Source organism: Rissa tridactyla, chromosome 6 (genome assembly GCF_028500815.1).
Source record: "Rissa tridactyla isolate bRisTri1 chromosome 6, bRisTri1.patW.cur.20221130, whole genome shotgun sequence".
Classification (NCBI taxonomy): Eukaryota; Metazoa; Chordata; class Aves; order Charadriiformes; family Laridae; genus Rissa; species Rissa tridactyla.
Window position 1 is genome coordinate 4,965,333 of NC_071471.1, and position 13,308 is coordinate 4,978,640.

Consider the following 13,308-nt stretch of genomic DNA (forward strand, 5'->3'; position numbering starts at 1 on the left):
TCATGGTTTTCTTTTTTTCCAGATGCCGAGCAACCTTGGTTCTAACAAACCTTAACGGAAGGTATAGATTGGGGTTTTGTTTTTATTCAAATATCACTAGCTTTTCTCAAGCACTTGTTCAGCTTTTCCTCCTTCCTCTATATAGCCATCCCTACTTTCTCGTAGGCCCTTCAAGTACTGCTCCTTTGGTTATACTCAATCCAAAGAGTGCTTTAGCAAGTAGCTCTAAGAGACAAAGGAAAATGTTGAGAGGCACTTCATGTTTAAAGGCGGCTTATTTGCCTCCTGTTACTAATAGCTCCCAAGCAATAAAAAAATAGATCCTGTGTGCCAGAAGACCCTTTTAGCTCTTACATGTTATTTATAGCTCCTGCAAATATTTTCAAAAGCACCTGTTTGCTATTTGAGGCTGACTCCCCCCATTTGCATTGGGATTTAGGAAGTTTGAATTTTTAGGCATTATAGAGAATGCGTACACATGGATCCATGAGATCCACATACTCTTGCGATTTTACAGTATACAGAGTCTGCTTGCTGCCTATCCATCTACATTTTTTTCCTAGACAAAGTCATTTTCCTACCTGATATTTTCCTTGTGGGATCCTGGCTCTCTCTCATTTCAGTCTTAACTCTTCAGCAGATACTATAACCGATATTTTGCATTTCTACTCAGATTCAGGCCATTCTTCTAAAAATGACGTGTGCTTTCAAGTTAGTTTGTGATGAGAATAGCTCCCCCATTTTTGGATAAGCCACAAAGCTTCCTTTGGACCATCAGTAAGCCATCGGACACGGACATCTGTTCCTTGGAACGGCCCCCTTGCAGCAAAGGTTGACAAGTTTCATGACATCTGTGGCCCATCAGGACTTGGACAAAACCAGGCTGAATGATGGATAGTATCGCAGTGTTCCCTCATCCTAGCTGGTACACATCACGCAATTAGGAACCGTATGTGGGATGTCTTATCCCGATGAGCGCATAGGAAGGGCAAAGAATATACTTGCATTGTGCTATTCCAGGGCAAAACGAGATGCATCCAGGCAAGTTCAGCAGTGACTGATAGGGCATTACCAGAAATGCAGTACGTGCTTCAGAAAAGGAGATATGAGCTTCCCATAAAGCCCTGCTTTGAGGAGGGGGTTGGTCTAGATGACCTCCAGAGGTCCCTTACACTGAAATCTTTCGGTGATTGTAATTCAGCTGCAGCCAGCAAGTGGTGCGTATATATCCCTCCACACTGCCAGCGAATCCATCAGGATGGCATCCGAGAGCCGGACTCGGCGCTCACAGCAGCGAGTCTCTCCCCTTTATCCATCACTGGACAACACGTACAAAAGGGCAGGGTTAGAAATATTTTTATATGCTCCAAGCGAGGCCTGCAGTGTTCCTTATCTTCGCGTGGATCCATGTCATGTCATTTCAAAAACTCCTGGAGGTCTGAAGCAAATCCTAAGCCAAAGGGAAACCATATTTTTCCTCACCTGATGAGACCCTCTGCAGCCCATCCCTCCAGCTAATCCTGTTGCGCTGCCTGTTACCCAAAGAGCGCTGTGTTTTCATTGCAGACACAAACCTCGTTACATCAGTGTACCAAAAGCATAAGTATTTACAGATTCTGCCCAACCTTAGAGAACGATGTAAAACCATTTTGGTTAAGAACGAGCTGATCGCCCCAGTATCCACACGGACCACAGATCATTTTCTTCTCCCAGCAAAGTCAGAACTAGAATTCAGAGCAGACTAATTGACTTATAGTCCATCCCGGTACTTCTGGTGCACTAATGATGCTTTTCACCTTCTCGCTCCGTGTCAGAATGAAAACGCCTGGGTGCGTGGCACTGAGGAAAGGCACGCACAACCTCACTCCTTCAGCTGATTTTCCCCGCGAATAAAAGAACAGAAATACTTTTGCAACCCAGCCTCCGGTGCTGCAGCTCTCTGCTGGTGTCTCAGCAGCACAGCAAAGGCTGTGCCGTCGAGGCCGGCAGATTCTCGGTCCAAGGGCACACGCGGAGGTTTTGTCCTTTCCATTCATCCCTCCGGCTTAAAATATACGATCATTTCCTTCACATGGGCCAAACAAATTTGCTTGTCTTGTCCTGTTTCTCATTTTCATTCAGTCACGAGCCTAGAGGTTTCTCTCTCCTAATCTAATTCCCCTAAGCCTCAGGCATCAGGCCCAGCATTAGCCCTTGCTTTGATTCCCCAGGTGCCTCCTTGGTTGTAAAACCGAAGGCGGACAGCTGAAACGCCAGCACTATATGCCTCTACTCTTGTAGAAAGCCCACGTGTTTTCTCGGTCTTAAAACCCTTGTTTTTTGTTCTGCCTCTCCCCAAATGGACAGTTTCCACCATGGATATCTGCACAAGACATTATGAATGCAAGACTTTGAAGCACAAAGGAGAGTTTGGGGGCAATTTAAAATAAATGCAATATCAAAGAAAAAAAGCACAAAATAAACTCTACTGAGCACATGGTTCATTTTCAAATTTCAGTCCACAGACCCCTACGCTTCTCTGCTTAGCTGGATCCCAGAGCACCGACAGGTACCACATGGATGTGCTGTGGACTGAACACGTAATTTGCTTTAAAGGCATCTTTTTTTAATCCCCCTATTTCTTCCCTCTTTCCATCTGATTTTCATTCTGTCATTCTCTCCATTCCCTTTTTTTTTTTTCCCCTCTGCTCCCTCCAACTGATCACAGGGGCCAGACTGGAGACAGAGAGAAAAATCCGGGGAAAGAAATAGGGTGAGGAACAGCCTGAAATCAGGAGTTAATGATGAACAAATGGGAGGCACTTGAATAGATGGGCAGTCGTGCGCTGAGGATCCTCCAGCGGGGCCAGGGCTGTAGACACTGATCCAAAGTAGAAATGCTGCCACTGCACTGCTGGGAGTAACTGGGGCGGGGGGGAAATATTTGGGAAATCTTGAGAGTAAGATGTCATAGCAGGGGAGGAGTAGGAGTAGGATGAAGTCCAATTTGTCTTCCTAAGTTCTCAGGTCACGAGGCACTTGAGAAAAAGACCATAAAGACACTATATATCTGGGTAGATGGGAGAAGAGTTGTTTCACGTGATCAGGAGAGTATTTAAGGGACTTCGCTCCAGGGACGACAAACAGCAAGTTCAGCTGCGGCGAGCTGAGCACGGCCCCTGCAGATGAGATGCCATGCCGCCAACCCGCTCCCAGCACCGACTGTGGCACGGGTGGACACCACATGGATCAGGGGATTAGAGGTGGGGAAACGCAATCCAAATAGTGCAAAGGAGTGACCCGACAATGTCGATCTCTGTGCGGGTTGGGATCAGACCCAAAATGAGCCTCATGTGAGCCACTGGCACCACCAGTAGTGAATTCTCCTCTGTGAACTGGTCCTGCAGAGCTCTTAATTGGGCTTCAGTGGCCGCAGGGTTTGGCTATATAACCTGGGATTCGGTCTCAACATCACCCTGTGGCCAGTTATTGCTCTGCTTGGGAATAAGTCAGAAGTCTTTTCCAAAATCCACGTTCCTACAGCAGCTGCGGCTCTAACATGAATCACTTTCGGGCTGGCTACAAACTACGTCCTTCTACCTACCCCCATCCGCTCGCATTCCTGTTTTAACAGTTATTGAGGGGGGGAGAGGATAGAAAAAGAGTGGAAAAAAGAAAGTGAAGCTATTGATTTGAAAAATTTGCATTTCCCAATAAGAGCCCCGAAGGCGGCTCACCGCAGCCAGACGGCAGAAGAGCGGGCACAGGGAGGTTTTAAATCAAGGCAAAAAAGGCAGAACATAATGCTTCCAATTTACTTTCTTAAAATGAAATGTGCAAGCTAAAAAGCCATGAATAAGCACTACTGAACACTGCAGCCACCGAAAAGAGATTTTTAAGCCATTGCTGCCCCCCACCCCACACTTTATCTTGTCAAGAGACTGTGTTTTCATTGTGTTCGTATGGTAATTTAAATCATGCTAGGGCTCAGAGCATACAGTGTAATTGTAAGTCGGCGAGGGTTTGAATGCCATCACTGCTGTGCAAATAACATCATCAGCTCATCAGCTGTGTCAGTAACATTGCAATTATGTAAGCAACTATTATTTCCACCCCTGATATGCCATATTAGAACTTATTTGGGGGGCTGGAGCTGACAGGTATTCTATAAATATGAAAAGCACACAACAGCAGCCGAGCCGTGGTTCGAGATAGGAACATTGTTCCACCAGGGTTTTCTGGTGGCATCACCAGCCGTGCAGGTACCACTGGATGGTCCTAAAGGAGCTGCTGGAAAAATTCCTGCTCTCCTGGAGCCCCTTTTGCCCTCACCCCACACCCTACCCATCACCCAGGACCCATTTCCCTTCCTCTTATCGCCTTTTTGCTCACCCAAACACCAGCACTACCCTCAAAATAGCAAGGCTTACTTTTAACCGTGAAGAAAGTCACGTAGACATTTTCATTTGGTCCATTGCAGAAGAGTCTTGGGGGTTTGGTTGTTGGTTTTAATATGGCTAAGCCATATTAATGAAGCTTGGCACTAAGTGATTAGTTTTTCCTCAGACTTCCTGTGTGCTTTTGGCCAGATCAATGATTTCCTAAGCTTTTATTTCTGCTTCTTAAAAATGAGGCTAGCATAACGATTCCCTTCTCTAATCCTCTGCGTGTTTATATGGTGAGCACGTCGGAGCAGAGCCAGCCTGCAAGGCTGTCTTCAGAGAGCCCCAACCTCCCCATGCTCCGGTTGCAAGGGATCTCTTGGCAACGGAGGGGCAAAAGCCCACGAGCAAGGGCCAGCCCACCAAGATTCACCACCGTGGTAGAAAACTCTTCTCCATGGCATCGTGCCTGGTGCTACACAACGCCAACCCACTGAAAATGTCACCCCTACCAGCTCCGTGGGGAGGAGGAGGCAGAGCTCCTCTCCCAAATGCGTTCCGTGTGCCCTCAGCACCCCGGGGAGGCAGATGTAATTGTCCATAAACTTCTCTTCTTGCCTCGCTTGCTCTCGCTCACACACGCACACCCCCCACCGACACAAACCCTGGCCAGAGCTGATGGCACGGCTTCAAGTTCAGGGTTGGGGAGCCCATCAGTAACAGCTCAATATACGAATAAATACAATAGGAAGCCACGCTCAGATTAATTCTCAGTCAGCTGTTCTGCGTTGTGCCTAAAGAAGCAACGCTCCACCGAGTGCATGTCAGGATGATAGAGTAGGACTTTTTTTTTTTGTCCTTTTTTTTTTTTTTAAAAAGAAAAAAAAAGATTTCAGCTTAAAATGCAATTGGAAGATTGATTCTTTAGATCCTCACATTATATAGGGTCTAGGTCCTGAGTATAACTCAGTGTGAAGGGAGATGATTCTCATCTTCTCCTCACAGAAACGCTGCCTATCACAAAAGCTGACAAAGGGTATGAATAAAGGTAAGGTATGGGGAGAGATAGCCGTAACATTATGAATGCCTGGTATTTACAGAATACCCGTACACAGTACTATTCATCTATATTTTTAGTTGTTTTGAAATCACCCCTGTAAGGAAGATGTGTCTATCTGAATGTACTCTTTATTAGAATAATTACATTTTTATTACGGGGGGACACTGAGGTCATCTACTCTTTTACTGTATTCTCTAGTGTATTATATTCATGGGAAAACACATTTATTCAGAACTTCATTTTGATTTAATAGAAAAATGGTTCTTGCCACAGCAATGTGGAATACTCATTTTTCTCCCTGTGTTGATTTTTGGCATATAAATGCCAGAAGCCTCTGTTCTCTTTCCTTATCAAGAAAAACTTGCTTGAGATTAATTTCCTCATCATCCCTTCCTTTTAAAGTGGCTGTTTTTCAATGCCATTTAAAGACAGAGTTGTGATAAATTCCTGTTTTCAATGTACAAATTTCAATGAAAGAGTCTATTCCACAGCAGTAAAGTAATTGAATCCAAATGGAAAGGGACAAAAAAAACCATTATGAAATCAGGTACCGCTACTCCAGCCAGTTGCATGAGAGGTGCCTTCATGTAGTTTTCTTTATAATGACAATTAGTTTTGAAATAAACTAATTACAAAAGTTTTTAAAGTTTTTATAGAGGGGAAGGGAAATGCTTCTGACATGACTTCTTTATAATTGCAGATTGGACTAATTGAAGACTATTTATACCAAGTGGAAGACAATTACTTAAGGAACAAAAGGCTGAGAACAGCTAGGATGGCAAAAATGAACATGAAGAAGATCCAAAGTACACAGCAACATTAGAGCTTAGGAAATACAAAACTGTGCCTGACCAGCCCTAAAGACACGGCCACACAGCGAACAAGACGACCAACACTGTAGATATTCGATATTTAGTTCGACAAAAGCCACCTTTCCACTTAATGAGCCTTCCCCTCGCTCTGGGGTACTTTAGCAAGACGCTCCTGCACTTCATTAGTCTTAGCTGGTTGGAATAAATGTCTGTGAAAGGCTTATTTTAAATTGTCTTGTTTATTTAAACTATAGCACCCAGCCAAATAGGGGCCTGTATTTTCTGCTCCGAGAATATTCTGTGTCCAAACTCTATAAAATCCTGCTGGCTTGATTATTGCCCAAGAAGGACTGAAAAGAGGGATCCCTCCATCCTTGGCTAAGAAGAATTCAGCCTCACATTGTCTTCTTTCGTGGCTAATGCTTTATGATACAGATATTGATACGATCTAGTGGTGAAAAGTGGCATCCTGAATCTTCTGGCTGCAGCAAGTTCAAGAAACACAACACTACGAAAAGAGAAAGAATACTTAAAAAGAAGCTCAGCTTTGCCCTGCGCTTAAGAATGTGAAGTCCTTTGCTCTTGTCTGTGTCCTAAGGATGATATTTCCCCGGTTAGATGGTAATTGTGGGCTTTTCTAAATGCACAAAGCTCCAGGGAAGAGAATAACTGCACCTGCCTTCTACAGAGCAAACCTCTTGGTGAAGGCTCTGCACTACGTCTCGCGCTCCCACGGCAGCTGTCTGTCGCGTGGGCACATCTTACATCGCTTTGGTCTTCAAGGCAGCACAGGTTCCCAAATCCCCTGAGACCCGTCGTCAGTGAGCAAAGCAACCCACCGACTTTTCCCGTAGAGATCACCTCATCAGCCCATGTTTGACAGGCATCCCCAGCTGACGCGTGCAGCCTCTTCTAAGGCTGGCATTTCCTTTTGGTTCCCTGTGTTTACTTGGTAAGAAAATAACCTCACCTCATAAAAACAGCACTCCTTTCATTACATTTTCTCATTCACGGATGACTTTAAAACAAAAACATAGCAAGAAAGGAAAAATCCACCCCCCAGCCCTAAGATTTAATTAAAAATCCAGGACCTCAAAGGCACTTAATTCCCATTATCTATTTATCACAGACAGAAGTCTAAATCCTACAGATTTTTAGCTGCTAGAGATTGTCTTCCTAGGCTCTCATAAAAGATTTTTGAGAACTTAAGAAAGAACTGGCAAAAGCTTTGATGGTCCTTTGTTCACTGTGAACAGAGCAAGTATAAAGAAATCTTTTTGAGAAAATCAGAGCTAGCATGAGCTCCTTAAACGTGTGGGACAGAGAAACGAAGAATTATTGCCCTTTGGAGACGGCATTATTTTGCTATGGGGTTGGTTTTGTCAGATGAAGTTTTATGACACATGGTGGCAATCATCCATCTTTGATGAGCAGACACACACTAAATCAGAAAGACTGCTCCCCACGGATCACCAAGTCAACACACAGTTCGGGAAATCACGAGGCTCTTAAGCAAATACTCTTAATTTGATGCAAGCTGGCTTACAGTTCTACAATATTAATGCAAAAATCAGGTATTTCTACCTGGAATGATGAAACAGAATAAAGTGCACTGAAAACAGGTGATCTTTTGGGAACAAAAAAGCAACACTGACAGCAAAAAATGGTTGTGCGCGCAACATGGACAAGCCGACCCGAGCGCCGTGAAAAAGATGTACCAGTCTCATCGTGGAGCTTTGCGAGAGCCCCAGATCCAAGACGAGAGGTGACATTTCACTTTTCACATGCCAGGTAGGGCGGAAAACCTGTCTTACGCTGCAGATCAATACATCACTGAGAGAGAGAGGCCATAGCCCAAATCAATCTGTTAGGTGTCGGAAACATCTAGGCCAACACTTGGCTACAGAGCCCTTTGGCCTCCAGAAAGCCGGAGACTAAAGTAGTTGTCAGGAGATGAAGTCAGCTCTGAAACAACACAAAGCAAACGTGAAAGGAGCCTCTGTCGTGAAGGAGGGCATTGCTGTTTTCCAAAAATAACCAGCTGCAATGCACAGATTCCCAGGCTTGAATCTGCATGGTATTTTATTCAGGACTCGTGGAGAGTCATACTCCATGAATATATAACTCCATTTTGGCTGGACAACGGGGAAGAAGCCAGGAGGGGAGTATTTCTGATGCTTGCTGCACACAGTAGAATTTCTAAAGCACGAGATTCACTAGGATCACCTACAAAAATTTAAACACATCCTAATAATTAACCTGCCTTCTAAAGGAATTGCAGACTGTCATAACGATTCTCTGGCCTCTTAGCTGGTGATTTCTATAGGGTGATGAGATATACCAGGGCTCCTCTCATTCAGGAAACATTATTACCAGTTGGACTTCATTCCTCATCCTCCTTTTTGTTAAGGGGACATTAAAAACAGCCCGGCCTATGGTTGCTGTGGCTATTTTAGTCCCATACACAAGGACACATCTGAGACCACTCCCCAAGAGTCCCACTTTCAGGTCACTTCTCTTTGAAAGACTAGTTTCCGAATGAATGATGGAGTTTTGTTTCCCTCCATCACCGAAATTTTTAGTCAGAGAAATGATTTATCTGTTGACAGCTTGGTTCACTGGCCCCAAGCAAGTGATGTCAGCTGAAACCACTCAATGAAAGCAAAGAACGCTATACCAATTTAAAGAAAGGGGGACAAAATAAAAGGTATAAATACCCTCTCCCCTAAGACTGCCTCATAACTCTTCTGCTTGTTGTTGCAGTCCTTGTTTCCTTGTAAATGCCAGAACCTCTGTACTAAGCCCTGGAAGGGACAATGAGCACAAGCAGAGTCAGCTCCTTCAGGTGTTAGGTAGATGTTTACTGTTGGGTTACAACACTAATTGCCACTCAGAGAAGGTAAGACCAAACACTGTCTGGTCTAAAAAATGTCTTTCACTTTCACTATTTGGGAGGTCTCTTCTGTCAAAGGGGTATGGTAAAAAACACTGGAAAAATACAAGGTTGTGATGCAAAGCGATGGAGAATGGGTCTACAGCTGAAGTATTACATACATCACCAGAGGAAGAAGATGAGATGCACTCGTGACATCCAATGCTAGGGACTAACGCACTAATGGCACCCCCTTAACTAAATCAGTAGTCTGCTGTTGCTAATCTCCCTCTGTAGTCAACAAGAGGGATAGTACTCAGAAAATATTTTGGAGTACCTCAGTCTCACTCCTCCCTCTGCAAGTATCTCCCTCTACCTCTGTTTCACATCAAAGGTGAAGGAGAAAAGAATGGGTACAGCAAGCTTTCAAATACGACTACACAGATTCCCAGCTCCCGAGAACAAGGGTTGCCTTACAGTCCACTCTAGGTGGCCTCTTAGCAATTAGCGTATTAATACTTCTAAACAAAACACCACTTAAAAAGGAGCTTCATAGCAAGAAATCTATAAACTAATCATGAGTTTATTGACGACACAGAAGACATAGGAGGGATATTAGGCACCACGCAGTACTTCCAAAACAAAGGCCATGGCTGATATTAGAAGAATCTATATTCGTATAGACTGCATTATACCCACAACCTGGCGAAGAGGTCATATAAACATAACCTGTTGCTTATTCAGTGGCTAGACGGGATCACCCATCTTTAATCTCAACAAACAGAACAACAGCAGGCCACAGCTTTACACTTTTCCATTTGAACTACAAGCATTGTCACAAAAGCCAGTTTCACGTTGGGCTGTTTCTTGTTCTTGTTGCAATTCATCATGAGAAGACATGAGATCTAAGATACCTCAGCAAGGCATAGTCCATGAATAATACAGCACGTTACTTTGACCTTTTCGGTTTGCTTTGTAGTGTGATTGGCCAACCATTCCTGTCCTCCCCTGTTAACCACCCCATTAACCTGGGAGGAGAAGGTGGAACGGACAGACAATTAGCCAGCAGAATACTAAAAAGGTTAACACAGGAGCGCACAGCCCTGGCTTTCTTGAGCTTTAATGGGTATTAAGATTCTGCAATCTCTTTCCTCTTTCGAAGTCTGCAGGGAAAAAATAAGAAATAGCACAAAGTGAACTTTGTTCTCATTTCAGATTATAATCATGTAGTTCCTTTCAGATGTCACACTTGGATGATTCTAGTTTATGCGTGAATAAACCGAGAAGAATGTTTATTTTTACCCCTCTCAATATGGAGAATATTCAATTAGAGCGGTGAACTTTTTCTTTGAAGCTGGTCATTCTTGAGCAAAGGAAAATTGGAGAAAGTAGAGGCGAAAAAGCTCCATACGGCAGTCTTCTTTAAAAAGGTCACGCTTGCTACACTAACTACGCGAGCTGAGTCATTCCAGTCATTTCCTAGTCAAAGAGAGGAAATGGTGGAACTTTTCCATCCTGTGGGCTGTCAGCTGCAAAAAGCTTTATCTCGGCATTCACCAGGGCAGGCGGATCTCACATGTCTCAGGCACATGCAGAAAAGAAGGCACAGTAGGGCTTGGTGGAGTTTCAGACGTGCCTGGTGAAAGCAGCTGCCCCGTTTCTCTGGGCTTTCATACATCTTCGTAAAATCTTGCAACTTTTTGGAAAGATCACATCATCGTAAATGACACAGGTATATAGGCAGGTATCAGGAAATGTTTTATGAAGTCTTGTAGTCAAAAGACCTAATTTGAAGACTTTACATGAGCTTCTTTTGCTCATAAACATTTTCTAAGCATTGCTCTGGTGGTTCAGTGGCGATGACCTGGGATAGTTTGGTTTTCGGACGCTGCCATATTCTTGTGTTTGTACCAACGCGTTACTCTGAGTTGCTATTAATAGCAATGATATGAAATACTTACTTTAGATGGAAGAAGTGGGGGCAAAGAGAATGGGACCTTTCTGCTACCCATTAGAACGTCAAATTTTACATTTATTACAGGTATTGACCGCAGTAACGCAGAGGCTTTTTTATTATCTCACAGTGATAATATAATCTCTATTTTGTTTAAGGTGAACGGTGATATCCAGACAGGAAGAATTACTAACAGAGAAAAGATAAAGCTTTAAATTAGAAAAATGGCTTCGTGGTTTCTCTCTGTAATACATTTTAAGTCCAGAAGGGACCATTAAGATCACCTATATGCCAAGGATTTTTACACTCTGCTTTTTGATATATGGGATCCCAAGTAACATACCATTTCTTCTGACCCTTGCTCTTGAGCATTATCTTTGATGGATTTTTACAAACTATGTATTGAAATAATCACACACTTAGGGGCAGGCTCACAAACCGAAAGAGATTAGAGAAACCTAATTTTCTTTCAGAGGGGCAGTTGTTCTTTTGGGGACAAAAGTTTTACTGTGTTTTTGCGACACTTTCAGTGACGGAAATCATCACGAAGAAAAGTTTATCAGCCTGCACTAGCTTTAATGTGCTGATTTGAAAAGATCTGGAGCAATTTTGATCTAAAGTCTGGAATAGAACTGAATATTTCTGGCCGTTTAGTGAGAAAAGTTATAGCAGAGCTAAACCATTTACCAGCTCTCCATAACTCTACCCACTGCCGTTCAGGACTAGAGGGACACCATCATCGCGAGAACTTCCAACCTCAACAACTCATTTCTACAGATCATTAGCACAAATTAAAACGTATCACAGATTAGGGGAGCAGTAATCCTGTCAAGCACAGGTTAAATCCTGGGTATGTTGAACAGAAAAGGCAAATGAAGGGGGGGGGAAGAGAGACAGACATTCCATTCTTGCATTTGTTCTAGTATCTGGGTGACCTAGGGAGTACCTGCGGCAGTGAATGAATTGTCCCCTCCCGCAGATAAAGAACTAAAAATTTCATTGTTCTTTGTGCTCACTAAATGAGGGCTGAGGCGATCCGTAAGAGAATAAGAGTGCCAGGAAACACGCTGAGTTGTTATACTGCCTTGAACAGTTTGTCTCCAAAGCCTCTTTTATAAGCGACACAGCAGTAACTTTATTTTTGAAATATATTTATCCACCACTATTGTTAAACGTGCCCTAAGAATTTTTGTTTTCCAGAGCGATGAGACCATCAGCTTTTACATATCAACAAACAAGCAGAGAAAAAGCTTTTTTTTTTGTTAAGATATGGAGCGTCACTTTTTGCGGGGGGAAAAGCTGGAGGTGCATAAAACCGAATTCTGCCATTTAATTAGTAATCAGCAATGATCTGTCAGTCAGAGTTACTGTAATTCATGAACTGTTAAGTCAAAGCAAAAATGGCAAGTAATTAGACTGTATCCATTAGAGCTTCACTAGCACTCACTCATACAGCCAGGGTTTCAATCTGAGGAAGAAATGGAAGTGTGAAACTCCTTAATATATTCAGCTTTTTAATTAGCAATCACTGCTGATTTGTCAGCCATACCAAGGCTAATGCACGAGCCGTTGAAACACAGAAAAAAAGGCACATTTTCAAAGTCATTTATGCTTATATTTACATTCCCTCCAGGCTGAAACATTGGAGAAACCACTGAACTATCATCCTTGCCATCACAGAGCAGCAGAAAGCATGTAGGAGCTTACAATCCAACATAGCCAACGCATTACTGACTGCTTGGGTAAAGGCAGAAGTTGAATATTTATGAGAGGTAGTTAGCATCTCCAAACACTGACAAATAAACATTACCATTTTTAACCGTACACGAAACAAAATCTCCAAGAGCTTGGCTAATACAATTTATATTCCAGTCAATCCCATTTTAAAGAATTCGTTAATAAATGGATAGCGGGCTTACCAGGCTGTCGTGCTTTCCTGCATCTCTGGATGGAGAAGGCGGTGGTGGAAGAGAATTGGAAAAACTCCTCCTTTACCCCATCTTCACAGGTGCCGGGGAAACCCGCGCTGGCGAGGCAGAGCACAGCCCGCTTCTGGGCTTCGGTAGGTGCAAGATTTTCTCTCCTCTGAAACAGGATGGGCTCTACAGCGCTCCTGGTAAGTGAGCAGCAAAATTGGGCTCTCCAGCATTCAGCCAAAATACTTCCTTCTTCCTCAGCCCTCAAAGAAATGGAGGGGCTGGACGAGAGGGGGAACAAGAGGTACAAAGGTTCTCCTCTTTCTAACGACA

General features: G+C 43.5%; 1 protein-coding gene across 1 annotated transcript in view; it reads left to right on the top strand.

Moving 5' to 3' along the window:
- The window catches only part of SPATA16 (spermatogenesis associated 16), a 99,884-nt gene extending 92,669 nt beyond the window's left edge, over positions 1-7,215 (top strand). Inside the window, 1 exon segment of the mRNA XM_054205274.1 lies at positions 6,122-7,215. Within this exon segment, the coding sequence (XP_054061249.1) occupies positions 6,122-6,244 (123 nt within the window). The 3' untranslated portion in view covers positions 6,245-7,215.
- Positions 7,216-13,308: the final 6,093 nt, after the last annotated feature.